A 15,848-nucleotide genomic window follows, 5' to 3' on the forward strand; every position below is an offset into this window, starting at 1 on the left:
ATTCTTTCGGAGAATCCAAGTGGTTCTGCTTGCAATTCCTCTCATCCCCAAAACTTCCCACTCCAACAAAGCAGAAAGCAAAGAGTGGGGTAACCCCTTTGAGACAGTAGACTAGAGACCCACAGACACAGACTGCCAGGGAGCAGCCTGATGACTGGTCAGCACCACATACGGAAAATGGGAGGGTGTGCCAGCTGCAAATATCCAACACTTTTCTCTACACAAGAACATTCTATCCACATCGAAGGGCAAGATGGTTCTACCAGATCAGAGGGTCCCAGAACTCGAAGGCAAGGAAGATGCCCCCTGAAGCATAAGGAAACATGCAGAGACCAAACGTTGAGACTGGAGCCAAACTATCTAAGGCTGAGGCTCCAAGGGGGAGTGACGAACTGGACACTGGTACTGTCGAACCCAAAGCTTCTGCCTCTATACTATGGCTAACAAGCTGTTGGCACTGAAGAGATCCGAGTCAATGCTACTACTGATCTGAAGCACGTAAGGCTGCCAGATTAGATCCAGCGGGTGGAAACTCCTCCAGCCCTGAAAGCCATAAATTTGAGGGGGCCAAAGTAGGAATTCTGAAAGACAATGGTCTTGGAGTCTGTGTCAGACCCGAGGAGATAAGGCCTAATTGCATCTGTGCCTGCAAAAAGGTACTACAGATCAGACTGCTTCGATACTGCTCACCGACCTGGACGACCGGACATATGAAATCACCTTGACAGCTTCGAGAAACTGTGGGAAGATGACTCTGATGTCAGACCTGAGCCTCTTCAAGGGGAGAAGGGAAGGTCTCCAGTGAGCAAAGAGAAGTACCCAGGAAAGCTACCCTACCCAAAGGTGCCTCTAATCAGAAAAGGGCTGGGAATACTCAGCACTGTGGAAGCCATCTATGAAACTGTCTGTGCCAAAGGTAATCATCCGAGGCCTCGGGGCCAAAGCTGGTGCCGAGGAGCCCAGAGGTGTCGAAAGCAGAGTGACCTTCAGACCCGATGAACTCTGAAGAGCCGACCATGAAATAGTTGCAGAGGATGACCTCTCGCGCTCCCGATGGATTGCTTAGAGTCTCACGCACCTAAGGCTTCTCAGACCCCATCTTGGAAGAGGAGCTTAGACAGCAAACCGGCTCCTGAGAACGAGCTCAGCCTTGCGTGCATTCAAGGCCCAAGAGCCAAAGCTCTCACAAACAGAACATCCAGAGTCTAAGTGCTCCAGCCCAAACAATACTTGCACTTAAGGTCTGCATCTTGAGAGGGCAGTTTGCACCCACAAGTAATGCATTTCTTTCTTAAACCCCTTATCCACGTTACCCAAAAGTACACACATTAAAAAAAACGTAAACTCATCCAAGGGAAAAGGGTCAACCTAAATAACCTAAACAAATAAACTATCATACACTACCTACCTGTAACACACACAATTAGCACTACAATAAGAGAGAGTAAGAGAAAGGAAAATCTCTACACCAAGTCAAAAATACTGTAGAAAAAGCCAAAAAAGGCACTAAGCCAAGGACCAAGCTGCAGACCATGAATGGTAGCAAACTACATCTACGTAACTGGAAGACGAGCAGGGGGTTATGGCTAAGAAAGGCTAAGCCAAGTCAAGCTGAAAGGCTTTAGAATTGGACAGTGTTGGATCCGAAGTCCCTGATTCAGATCAGACTTCAGATGGTTTCCTGCTACCTAGTATTGCTAGGATGCTTCCTGACAGTGGCAGCTCGTGGCATCGGACTGCAGCCCCCCCCCCCCCAGCTGTATGAAGAAAAAGAAAAAACACAACTTGCACAATAAAATATTTTTTTTTAATTAAAAAAACTGGCTGACTTGCTATAAAAACGAGTCCGACTGACTCAAAGTCCCGAAACTCTAACTGCGCATGCCCATTGGGTGTTTTTTTTTTTTTTGTAACCTTGGACTATCTCAGACTGCTGTAAAGGCAGTCCGGACTACGGAGAGTTCTGCATCAGTGTGTGATGCCCAAAAGTCTGTGTGGGAACCGCACAGTAAAGTGGAAGGGGGCAGACTGCCACATCCGCAGTCACATATGTGACGTGAATGGCAGGATGACTACTGATTGGTTTTCGCTCTCTTTCTGAAAAAGAGAGCAAGAAACAATCAGTATTAGCAGGCAGCTCAGGACAGGTACTTTTGCTTACTTGCAGTTACAGTACGATACGCAGGTGCTAGTGCTGCCTATTGCCAATTATCTATCTCATCTCTGACTTTCTTTGGGCGCTCACTTGCTACTGGGAGGAAAGATTTCTGGATTCCATCCTGAGTGAGTCCTTAACTAGCAGCCAGCTACTTAAAAAAAAGCCTTCCGGTCGGAAACGGACAGACTGTCAAACTCATACTTCACTCATTTTTTTGAGGTAAGTGTATATCTGTTTGTACTTATGTTTGCGACAAAGGGCAAAGAGCTTAATAATGAGGGGCAAATGTCAGGAAGGTCTGGACACATTTTATTTATTGGCATAGAAAATGACTGCTGTAATACAATGGTCTGCTGCATGCATTTTTTGAAGAATATTAGCGCTGCTTAATGATTGCATTTGCACCATTTTGCTACAGCAAACTTCATGAGGCGATGGGTTGTGCTCTGGCAAAATCGGGGGCAGTGTAAAGATTTATGGCACAAGTCAAGGGCAAATACAACAGAAACAAACCGGTTTGCTGCTTTAGTGAAATTCAAGGTTATTGTGATCGCACTGCACATTTGCACTAATTATCAAATACTTTTAACAACATAAACTTCTTAAAGGTAGTAAAACAAAGCTTGTGCGCTTGTTATTGTACAAACTCAAGTGAAATACAATTTTCACATGAATATACTCCTAGTTTTTACTGATACTTAAAGTGAGTGTAAATAAGCTGAGACATATGACAGAGAGGTATGGGCCCAGGTGTCTGTAATAATATTCAAATCATCAACCGATCAGCTTTGCTCTAGGGTACGTACAGACCATAGTGATACAACAGCAGAGAGCTTGTTGCGAAGGTCAGCTGGGTACATACATGCTGGGACAGTTTCTACATCATCATGAAAACAGGATGTGTGTCTGTCCCAGTGGGCCATTTCCAGGAATTAGATACATAGTTTCATATGTGTATACTGTGCTTTCTGTCATGCAGGTCATTAACCGCCTAGCCACTCCAAGCCCTCCTGCTTGCTCCCTCTATCCATAAAGCTTTGAAGAGTTAGACTGGGGTGAAGTAATGGATACAAATCCACTCTTCCAGGCTTTTTAAAATGTGCTGACAGCTTATTCCATTGGAAAGGGATCCTTTGGGAGAAGATCTCTGTCCTAACAACAGGTTTTGTTAATATTAGTGGAGAGATTTACATCATTAAGAGGGGTATTGGTAATGCTACCTGTTTTAAGAACATGTAAAAGTCAGACTGAAATGGTTGTTTTCAGTCTTGAAAGCCAAGCAGTTGTCGTCATGTAGAAGTCTGTAGGAGATGGAGTAGAGTGACAGAACTTTTAGACATTCTGTGTAGTGTAGTGGTGAGGAAGTACTGTGTTTTTTTCTGCTTCTGAAACATACCAAAAGAGTGCCTTAGTGTTAAGTGACATAAGATAAATCATTAGACTGAAGTTAGAAAGTAATGACCGACTCTGGAGTTTCAGACTTCATATACCCTTCAGAAAATTCATGCTAATGCAAAACCTGTTATTCTATCAACCTTTGTAATAGCAAGATTTAAAAATTGTCCCTATTTTTGGTTCTTTGTTCCATTTTATACATGGTTTGTCCAGATTTCTTGCTCTGAGGTTGAGAGGTATGACAAATGTGTCAGGGCCATCACAGTCAGCCAGGGACATCTCAAATTGTGACATACTTGTTGCACCCCACTCCCCCATATAGTGACTCTGCATGTGTCCAAGCAAGGCAAAGAGCAGTTATGCAGTGTTAAGTGTGCAGAGTATCCTGCCATCCAAGGTAGACAAGTACTACAGTGGCTTTTCATCTGTCCTTGCTTGATTTTGCAGAATGTTCTGGTTTTCAGTCATATTTTTATACTGTTGATTTATGCTTCTTATTACTCAGAAAGTGCCCGTTGCTCTGTGTTTAATAAGCAATGCTTCCATGACCATCAGGTAAGCTTGTCTGAGATTGTAAGATGCAAGTAAGCTTTAACAAGCATACTGTTAAAAACTACCAACATTGAAAGCCTTTTTGTTGTTGCCATGCAGAGAATACTTACATAACTAGATAACGTCAAAGCCTTGGGTATTGAAATACATATGACAGCATTTGTAATATAGGGCAGGCTTACAGTATTTTAAGAAGCTCATTACCTTTGTTGGAGACTTGCAGTCATCTTTGCAGGCTTTACCAGTAAACTAAACAGAATGCCAATCATGTGTGGTCCATAACCTGTACAGCAGTCCTTTAAGCAATTTATCTTGAGCTTGTTTGCTGTTCATTTTTTATTTTGATCATGGTTTTCCCCATGAAACAAGTAGATAGTTTTTTTCAGGCAGCAGGTCTTTTTTTGGATAAGAAACATGTTTACAAGTGGGGGTATCACAGAGATTGCAGCATGTTACTTGGTACTTTTATAAAGCTGAATATAAATTATAATTAGAACTGCAGTGCAAGGAGAAGTGGTTGAGTTGAATGCTGCTTGTTTTTCTTACACTTGACTTTGACTAGCATTCCAGTAATGTTTTTAAAAAGTAATTTTTTTTTATGCCTTGCAACCTTTTTGTTTCCATCTAGATATTAAGTAAGCTGTCATGCAGCCAATGCATTGAAATATTTTTTCTTCTGCACTTAATTTTGTCTTGATTGGACTCGCCTAATGATGATTTGGCACCTAGGGTAGCATATTTAAAGTTCCAGTTTTTGTGGTTTTGAGCATAGCTCCTCTCCTTTCTAGTTGGCCACACCCCTTCCCATTGGCCACACCCATTCAGCTGTCTCCTGCTGCCCCCCCCCTTTGATTTGAAGTCACCAACCGCCACCGTTTCCTGATAAAGCTATGTTAGGTTATCTCCAGTAACCAATAAGGTGCCAGACCACAGCAGGCTGAGGTAGCAAGTGCCACCTTCAAACCTAGAAATGCCACTTAACTCAACTCTTTTCTAGACAATGCAGTTAGCAGACTTGGGCTTTGACATGTAAATCTACAAAGCTTTATAAAAAGATTCCTCATTACAAAATAAATAAAAGTAAAATCTCTCTCTTATTGAGCCACATAACCAATAACAAAATCATCTACTTTAAACTTTACTCACCAGGTTACAGATGTGTACAATGGTGGACACCTTGCCTCGTGGTGGCGAGATATGTTGTGCAATACGAACAGGGTCATCAATGGTCACAGACACTCCAGTTCGCTGCTGGTTGATGGACCTCCGCACCAGTGTGGTGGTGTTGCTTACCGTCACTAATATACAAAAATGTTAATACAAGCTTTAAAAAGCAGTAGTAAAATAAATACATAAATCAACTCTGCTTTAAAACAAGCATTTCAGTCCATCTTTATATTCCATGCAGAGAAAGAGAAAAACCTACGAACTACACCCATTCTAACTCTAGTGCTGGATTATAAAACAATCTGGAGTAAGATCTTCAAACTATAAAACCTGATGCACACATCTAAGCACATGCACAATGCTGACTTCGTGACAGACAATGCTGACTTTGTGACAGACATTTTAAAGTTTAGAACCTAGCTAATAATACTCTGAATGTAAAAAAAAAAAACATTGCCATCATCTAAATAATCAATTCCGGAAATTTTGTTTCAGCTTCAAGGTGGGGCACTGACTCCACGTTAATACTAAAAAAATCTTTACTTACTGCAGTTGAGATACTGGAAAGTTTAAACTTACACTGCATGTGAAGAAATTATTTGCTTGAAAGGAAAAAAAGTCACTTAACTTATTTACTACCCAACATTTTATGTCATGCAAGAGAAATGCCAAGTGCAGTTCTGAAAAGGATGCAGTGACAATTCTTGGTGCAGTTCTGTAGCCCAAATGTAAAAGCAACAAGTTTATATAGCCTGAAAAAATGACCTACGAGTTTACCTTTATAGTTTTACTAAATTGAGGACATATGGGGTCCATTCTCCTGTAGAAAGATGATATGGGTGCTAAATCCAAATGATCTGCAAAGTTAAAGAAAAACAAAAAATGCCTAGCCAGTGTACCAGCATCTGCTACTTTGTCAGGTGACAATTCACCAATAATACATGACTGGGTGTGGGGAGTAGTGGGGTTACTCATGGCTGGTGTGACTTGACCATGACAGCAAATTTCAACAGATCAAATTAATGCTGGTCTACCTACGGGTCTGTCTTGCTACTCGCACAATGGAGTGGATTACTGCCCATAAAACACCACTGTATAACAAACAAAATTAAAATAAATTCATTGCCCTGTTTGCTTAAATAACTGCACTGCATCTCTAAATTTCTTGCCATTTCTGCGTTTTTCTGCTATTTCCCCAACTAGGGATTGCTTCCTAGTGTACTGTCCAAGCAGACACTTGCACAGCAAACTAAAGGATGCAGTCTGTGCCACATTTTTATTTTTGGGACTAAAAGGGTGTATACCCCCACTATTTATATGATGCTAGAAATTTCTGATGTCTTGGCAGTTTTTTGTTTGACTATGGGGAAGGCAGAAATTAGATCCACATACTTAACATGTTCAGTAATGTTGGATTTACAAGGAATATGCAGATTGGTCTACACCAGTGGGTGTCCAACTTTTTTTTTTTTGGCCTCAGATGCCACCTTGTAAATATTCCATTAGTTATTTCAAGCTGACATGTCACACCACTCTTAATTACTTAAAATAATTTTAATCTTCTGTTATAAGTTGAAAAAAGTGACTGCTGTTTATGATTAAGGTCAGAAACTCTGATCTTTGAAGTCCCTCCCCCTTTTTTTGATGCTGAAGTAATTCTGTTCTAGTTACATAAAGTAGTCCCTCCCCCTTTTTTTGATGCTGAAGTAATTCTGTTCTAGTTACATAAAGTGGGTTTTCAGATTCTGGGCAAGTTTGGTGACTTCCGTAACAACGATTTTGGAAAAACAGAAATAGTGTTGAATGTCGTACAGACTCTTTCCCGCCCACGCAGTAACTTCAGAGTACAACTAACGCTCTCTTGGCCAAACGACACAAAAATAAAGCCCAAAAAGAACAGATGGAAATAAAACCCTCAAATGTACTGGTTGAGATTCCATGCAGTTGCAACTTTAGGGAGGACCAGTCCCAAGACAAACTGTCTGAGAAAGACAAATTAATTTTAATTGTTAAAAAGTACGAAGCTCTGAAATCCCTCTGGCTGAAGTGGCAGCTAATGAGAAGTGACGTTCAAGATATTTTAAATATGTAGCAGCGGGTATAAAGGCAGCCTGTCTTAATTTTTTCCAGAACACAACTCCAAAGGAAGTAATATATCTAGCAGCAGACGTCTGTTAGAAAGACTTTGGAGACTTTTCAGAAAGCTAAAACAACACCTTCCTGTCCCTTACAGAAAGGTGGAGATGGTAGACAAATGAACTTTAACTAAAAAAAAATCTCAAACCAGTATGAAAAGTAACTCCTGCATTCCTAACTCAGTAGACTAGAGGGATAAAAACCTGACAACACTCCAGATGACCAGGAGTTCAAACTGTAGCTCAGCACGGAGGTGAGGGAGAGATGTGATCATTGTGAACCTTCTGCTCCCATGCAAGCAGAAGCCTGCATGCGAAATGTCTACATCTGAATTGGGATCCCCAAAATGCTTTGACTAGGTATGTAAGAAGGAGCATCTGGACATCAGCGGACAAGCATAGGACATCTCTGTACTTCAGCTACTGGAAAGAGAACTGGGGCTCTGCCAGAAATGACCCTACGGCTTGCAACTGCAAATCCACTAGGAGGCAGGTGCCATGTAGTTCCTGGTCCTGGGACATTAAAGGCTGGACACCAAAGAGCCCAGTGTGGAGGAGATCAAGCTTACCTGGAACAGGATTGGAGGGTGTCCGAAGCAGAGGGAAGAATGAAAGCACAGCCACAAAGATTCAGAGATGTTTGAATGATAGCCGCTCCAGACTGTACCCCTCATACTATACTGGGTATAGGGGATGGTCAGGCTACATTCAAGCAGGGACGGCTTGATGGTAGGCAGGCATGAGGGGTGGGAGTGCAAAAAAGCACTCAAAACATTTTTTTTTTTTTTAAAGTACAGCAAGAACAGATGTAGGAAGACTACCAAGGCTTCCATACTGAGAAGTACTTGCATCTGCCCATTCAAGCCCTCCTGGTGCTGCGCCTTGGATGACAGTAATTATATAGATTACCTAAATAACCAGAGTTACTTGCAACTGCAGGAAGTGGAGGAATCTAACGGAAAGTTGCAAGGAGTAAACCCCAGGGTAATGCTTGTTCTACAGATGCAACAGCAGCTTCTTCTGGATCTCAAGAACAGATATTTATCCAATATATGAATCAGAAGCAGATGGAACAAGATCTGACAAGGCTAATACAAAGCTGCAAGAATGACTTCACTTTGAGAAGTTCCAACTTTTAGAAAATTTTCACCAACACAAGAAATGAAAAAAAAGCATAAAGGAATTCAGCTCGTCACCTACTGGCTAATAAAGTACCTCTTGGGGTTTTGCCAAGTGACAGAATGTGAAGAAGTCACTACAATTGGTGTTGGTCAAAAATGCAAAGAAACTGCAGCAGTGTTTCCCACTCAATATAACAGCAAACATCTGCTCAATTTGTTTTCCAATGAACAGACTTCTACAGGATGGATGGTAACTACAACATTAGTTAACTTCACCTATCACTGCTTTTCAGCATAAATGGTAGGATGGCAGGACTGAGACCACCCTTGCTTGCTGATATAAAACACAACAGCAATGCTGTACATATGTACAGTCAGAACTCCCACTTGGTCAGAAGATCTGCACCAATCTCCAGCATGCTGATGTGAAGGGAAAACTCATAGATTTCGAGACACCTTTAAAGTGTCTGCTCACTCTTACGTCCTCAATCCATGGATTAACAGATCAAGTGACTGTTACCATGGAGTGGACTGCCAAAGACCATCACTACCCATCCACTATTACATATGGTGTTTGAAAGCCTGAAAATGTGGGATTGGTATGCCTTAGGCTCCACAATTTGAGATCACTAAACCCAAAGGGTTCACTGAATAACCTTTATGTAGTCTCCCTCCTTATAAAACTCATTCCCCCCAGTACAGCTCTATTGAGTGTGTACCTTTAACGCCTAGTGGGTGTGGCTCGAGCCTTTACAAAAATGAAGTTATCATCTTACAATTCTAACAAATACTTTGACAGAGATCAAATTATCAACACAATTGTCTGTCATCATGTTATGCTTCAAGATAAAAAATACTAATACCCTGTATGTAGCATGATTTTGGAATGAATGCAAATATGAACATGCAATATCTGACACCTGGAGGCACAGTAGGAGTAACTGCAGAAACTCCTGAAGACGCACTCAGTTTTAACGAGTTGTTAAAAGTTATGGCTACTGCCATAAAAAAACAGTACCTTGAGACAACAGAAAATCATGACTGGAAGAATGAAGAGCAAAAACATTTGCCTTTAGAGTTTGATCTCTGTACATCTGAAATTTCACACTGCACAGCTACATGTCCATACTGCAACTTACAAATGTTAGAAACAGTGAGCACACTGCAGCTTAGGTTTTTTCTGGGTTCTTAGTGGCTTGAAAAATACAATCAAAGACCATCACCAACTAATGAGGTTAAGACTGGGACAGGCAGGACCCAGTTATTGAGATATGCAAACAGTCAGTCATCCTGCAGAAGCAAATGAAGACATACTGGTGAGCAACTTGTGGGGCTATGCAATACCAAAAGGGAAGAGTCCAGAACTGGAAATGACCTGCCTAAACTCTGAAAATAAGAAACTTCCAAGATTCAGTGGTAGCCTTTATTTGGAGACTGGTATCCTGGAGGCCCATACCAAATCACACACTAAACAAAGGACTTTCACAAATATCATTCAAAAGGTTTAGGTCAGTATAATACTGGCATAAGATCCTTTTGTTATCCTACCACCAAAAAGAAGCATCCACACCCATGCTGTCTTAATGGGACCACTTGTATGGCTTGACAAAAAGCTTAAGACATCTGCTTATGTCACTTTTCATCTGAAGAAAGAGGAAGGGACATCCAGCAAAAAGGAGAAAACACTAGGAGAAAAATATTGTTTTATAACCCTCAGATATACTGTCCTTAGCCAGGCTTGATTCATGGCGACCTCTACTCATGCACACAAGCAGGGAGGTTAGAGCGTGCAAGACAAAAGTACAGTTGTGCTGTTGTCGTTTGTCTTTTCGGCATTTACTGGTTACGGATCGCCATAGCGGAACTCCAGTCTGCTAATGATTGGCAGTCGATTTTTATGGTGCCGAGTTGCCAGCCCGATGCCCAACCTTCAGCGAAGGCACGCCCATTCACGCATGTCTTTCGGAGGCCACTCGACGGCGGGCAGGACATGCAGACTCCACACAGAAGGCACTCCAGTCGAGAATCGAACAAGAGAACCTCTTGCTGTGAGGTAACAACGCTAAAAGTACAGTGTACACTTACCATAAATGTAGATGTTAGAGTGTATTCACTGTTGCAGTCATCACATTTAGGTTATCTGCTTGCAGTAGCCCTCAGTCGGCCTGACTAACAAAGTCTTGGGTCCTGCGTCGGTTGCTGTCTCTTCTTCCATGACGTCAGGTCGTCAGGGGTATAAAACATGCAGCCGACGCCATTACATCAGTTTTTCTTGCCCCAGATATCAGGTGCCCCCTTAATGGGGAGCAATTAAATATAGAAATATACAAGGATATACCTCCAACAAAAAAGCAAAAACACCAAAAAGCTTTTAAGCATAGTAAAGGAAAGTAGAGGTATAGCCAAAAGACGTCAGGGGGCTGGAGGGAGGGTAACCAAGACTGCAACAGTGAATACACGAACATCTACATTTATGGCAACAGTGAATACACTAACATCTACATTTATGGCAAGTGTACACAACTATACTATGTTCTTCGTGTTTCACTGTTGCAGTCATCACATTTGGGTAGATTCCCAAAGCTAAGGTTGAGAGGACGAATTTAGATAGCATTAGGACCAGCTATAAGGCCCTGCAAGACTGCAGTGGCAAAGCCAGCTCTGGATTTAGAGAAAACTGGCAAATAATAATGCTTGGTGAAAGTATGTACAGAACTCCAGGTAGCAGCTTCTAGGATGTCCCTGGTAGGGATGCCTCTGAGAAAGGCTGTAAAGGTAAATGCAGCCCTGGTTGAGTGGGGTGGTTTTCCATGGTACTTATAGTAGAAATGAATGCAATGGCCTATCCATTTAGAAATGGTTTGCTTTGAAATAGCCTTCCATTCTGCCCCTGCAGCAAATGCCACCAGCAGTTGTTCAGATTTCCTTTGAGGTTTAGTCCTGTCCAAGTAGGATCCAAGTTAGCTGTGCACAACTAAGGAATGCAGTATCCGTTCCCCTTTGTTCTGTGGATTAGGAAAGAAGGTTGGCAAATGAATGGACTGATTAAAAGCCACACTGGATACCACCTTGGGCATGAAGGATGGATTTGGTTCTGAGGGACACCCTGTCCGCATGAAAGATGATGAAAGGCTCCACTGCCATAAGGGCCTATAATTCAGATACCCTTCTTGCTGAAGTGATTGCTAAAAGGAAAGCCGTTTTCCAAGAGAGAAATTTTAGATTTGCAATAGCAGCTGGCTCGAAAGGAGGAAGAGTGAGCATCTCCAAGACAAAGTTAAAGGTCCCAGGCTGGGGTTGGAGCTCTCCTGGGTGGTCTTAAATTTCTGGCCTCTCTGAGGAACTGCTTGAGCAGTGGATGAGAGAATAGGGGAGGTTCTGTGTTATAATGAGCTGAAATGGCTGAGGCATGAATTTTGGAGGAAAAAGACAGGCCCTTGTGAAGCATCTCAGTTAAGTATTGTAAAATCAGAGGTAAATTGGGCGCTGCTGTGCTCATACCTTCAGATTGGTTCCAGGCACAGAATCTTTTCCATTTTTCAGCATAAGATTTTCTAGTACTAGGCCTCCTTGCCTCTAAAATGATATCCATCACTGGTTTACTGAGGAATGGTAAATTAGAGATTAGGTAATTAGCCAGGCTGCTAGGTTCAGTGTTGGAAGCTGAGGGTGTAGAATATGGTTCTTCTGCTGAGACAACAGAGGAGGAGTCTGAGGCAGATGCCATGGGGCCAACCATGACACACTGTGCAAGAGGAGGTACCAGTGTTGGCATGGCCAGTCTAGTGCAATCAAAATCATCCTTGGTTTGTATGATTTGATCTTTAGTAGCTTTATGAAGAGCAGAGGCAGAGGGGGGGAAAGCATAGACGGATAGGTTTTTCCAGCTGAAGGACAGAACATCCACTTTTCAAGCTTGTTTGTGGGGAGTCCTTGTGCAAAATTTGTCCAACTGGTAGTTCTGGCGGGAGGCCAACAGGTCTATATCTGGGCTCCCCTATTTGCTTGTCAACATGTTGAAAATCCTTGGTTCCAATTTCCACTTGTGTGGGTCCATGAGGTTTCTGCATAGTCCGTCTGCCAGTGTTTTTAATTTCCCTGACTGGAATTGAGCTTGTAGATGCCCTTGGTAGCTCAAGGCTGTGTTCCACAATGGCATGGCTAGTCTGCAGAGGGGGTAAGAATGTGTACCCCCCCTGCTTGTTTATGTACCACATAACAGCGGTGTTGCCCATCTTTACCATTAGTTGTCCTAGAAGAATATGGTCCTTGAAGGCTGTCAGAGCATTCTGTACAGCTAACATTTCTTTTGATTGATATGCAGGTGCATTTTACTTGGGTTCCATTTGCCCTGAATGCACTTCCCTGCTAGGTGAGCCCTCCATGCATAGTCTGATGAATCTGTTAGGGTTTGGGCGGCAGGGGGTAGTGTGAAAGGTAGTCCCTTGTTTTGGTGGCAGACCTCTGCCCACCAAAGGAACTCTAGACGTAGGCAAGGTATGACATGAATCATTGCTTCTAGACCCTGGGAATGTTGACACCATAGGCTTTTTAGATACCACTGCAGTTTCCTCATATGCAGTCTTGCATATGGAATTAGAAGAATGCAGGAGGCCATGAACCCCAAGGCTTGCAGTATTTGTTTTGCAAATAGCAGGGTTTTTGTGGTCACTTGTTTGAAGTAGGCTGTCAAATGAACTTGTTTCTCTGGCGTGAGGTAAGCCATCTGGGAAGTTGTATTCAAGCTTGCTCCCAGGAATACAACTTGACAAGGTACCAGGTGAGATTTATTTTCGTTTATGGTGTACCCCAGACAGGTTAGAACCTTTTGTACAAAGGCCAGATTCAAAAGTATGTCTTGGCTTTCTGCCTGAATTAGACAATCGTCCAAGTATGGGTATATTTGAATATTTCTTTGCCTGCAAAATGCAATAACAGGAGCTAGACACTTTGTGAATACCCTGGGCGCAGTAGATAAACCAAAGGGCAGTGCAGAGAACTGATGGTGTGTGTAGCCTGCTTTGAAGCAACCGTATCCTCTGCAAGATTCCCTGATTGGGATGTGCAGGTATCCTTCTTTTAAATCTAGTGTTGACAAACAAGCGTCTTTGCCTAGCATAGGAAGTAATTGGTGAAGAGTCAGCATCTTGAATTTTGGAATCTCCAAAAAGGTGTTTAGAGTAGACAGGTCCAGGATAGGACACCATGAATTGTCTTTTCTGGGTACAAGGAAAAGTCTCGAGTAGAAACCTTGTCCCTTTTCCTCTTCTGGTACCAAATGAATAGTCCCCATGCTTAAGAGAGAAAGTACTTGTTTTTGGTCCTCTGCCCACTGGTTTGGGGGTAGGTCCGGCCATCCGTTTGGTGTTGGCAATGTGCAAGTGAAATCTGTATCCCTGGGACACTATTTAAAACCCATTTGTCCTGGGTAATGAGCTCCCAGTTCTTGGCATGAAGAGCAATCTTTCCCCCCAAAGGGCAGTCAGTTGATAAGTGCTGGGGAATTTTAAAAAGAAGTCATTGAGACAGTTTACCATAGGGGGGAGTCTTATTACTCCCAAATTTGGAAGTGGAGGCCCCCCCACTGTTTAGTGCTGTGTGACCATCGGGACTGAAACTTGGGGTTCCTGCTGTGCCTGGGTTTGGCTTGAGAAGACCTGGAAGGGGCTGGAAAGGAGGAATTTTTAGAGGGCCAGTGCCTACTAAATCTAGGAGGCTGAACTTGTAAGAAATCTTCAACAGTTTGCACAGATTTAGCTTTATCTTCCATCTTAAGAACTTCCTCAGCCTTGTTGCCAAACAGGCGGTCCTGATTTAAGGGAGCATCCAACAATTTAGCTTTAACATGATCAGATAAAGATTGCTCCTTAAGCCAAGCATGCCTTCTGAGCACAGACTCAGTAACAGCAGCCCTGCTAGAGGCCTCTAATGAATCAAAACCACATTGCAAAGTATGTTTTCCAACCTGTTCAGCAGAATACATTAAATCCTGTAATTCTTTATTTTCCACACAATCAGGAATCAACATAATTTTCTGTTTAAGCAATCCAATAATATGTTGCTGATACTTTAACATATGAAACTGGCAGTTTAAAGCCCTAATGGCCAAGGCTGCAGAAGTGTAAACCTTCTTACACCAGCTATCCAGCCCCCTGGAGTCTCTATCAGAAGGGGTAGGATTTTTAGCAGTAGAAGCCTTAATGCCCTTGGGCCCCTGAGAAATAGTCTCGAGATCCGCAATAGGATTTTTAAAAAGGAACGTGTGTGACTCAGGGACCCTGTAGTATCTGTCAGGTTTTTCTGGGAGCAGGAGGCAAGGAATCAGGGGTCAAACTAGATTCCAAAAAAGCATCATAAACAATGTCTAGTACAGGAGGGACAGCTAAAGGCCTACGCTGAGGCAGGAGTAAAGAATCCCTGAGCCTCTTTTCTGAATCAGAAAAATCATGGCTTTCCCAGTGGAAATGCACCCTTAAGAGTACGTAAGGTTTCACCAAAAGAAAAATCCTCTGGAGGTGAAGCAGAGGGAATAGATCTGCATCAAAATTCTCATAAGTAGATAAGGGCAAATCCAGATCATCAGAAGAATCAGAAAAAACAGAACCCTGGTCAGAAGATTCATAAACAACTTCAGTCCTAGGCCTCTTAGAAGGGGGGGGGGGGTTTGGCTACACCTGATTAGTTATTAGATCTTAAACCATTCTTATCATTTGTTTTTTAGGCATAGATGCCTGAGCATGTGGCCTGGGTGTCTGTTTTTAAGGCATGGTTCGAGACTCAGGCCTAAGTGAAGAAGGAGGCATCAGTTTAATATGCAAGTCCGTAGGCCTGAATACACCCTCCAGAAGTCGGTGCCTGCACAGCGGCTCCAGACCCATCCAAGGTAGAGATATCCGCGGGTTCCATAGTTGAAGCATCTCGCGGCATACCAGACTCCAAATGGGTCTCAGTAGAGGCCTGCAAATCACAAGTAGCGGGAATCAGGGGCTGCGAAAGCACCTCACTGAGTACAGGCGAACTGGTTTAGGAGAAGCATTGTCGGCAGTTTTGGACCTCGGCGGCCTGTTTGTCTTTATATTTGCGTTTTTTCGGAATCCCGGTAGTCGGGATGGCTAACCGATGACATTTCTGGATAATTAAACAGAGAACCAAAATATTTAGAGGCGAAACTATACAGACGATGGATAGTGCGCTGATTAAATAAAGCACAAAACTGACAGCAAGGTACGTCGGGGTCAGGGCCTAGGCAAGGAATACAGAACAAATGCAAATCTTTATGAGGTATTTGCTTTCCACAAGTAATGCAATTAACTTTTACTG

General features: G+C 42.7%; 1 protein-coding gene across 4 annotated transcripts in view; it reads right to left on the reverse strand.

The window, feature by feature from the left end:
• ACIN1 (apoptotic chromatin condensation inducer 1) overlaps positions 1–15,848 on the reverse strand; it is a 405,577-nt gene that overhangs the window by 232,920 nt on the left and 156,809 nt on the right. For all 4 annotated transcript variants that reach the window (XM_044057793.1, XM_044057795.1, XM_044057797.1 and 1 more), the window contains exon 7: positions 5,252–5,403. In XM_044057793.1, the coding sequence (XP_043913728.1) occupies positions 5,252–5,403 (152 nt within the window). The remainder of the gene's footprint in view (positions 1–5,251; positions 5,404–15,848) is intronic.

This window comes from Protopterus annectens, chromosome 16.part0, assembly GCF_019279795.1.
Source record: "Protopterus annectens isolate FY-2018-M chromosome 16.part0, PAN1.0, whole genome shotgun sequence".
Taxonomy (NCBI): Eukaryota; Metazoa; Chordata; order Ceratodontiformes; family Protopteridae; genus Protopterus; species Protopterus annectens.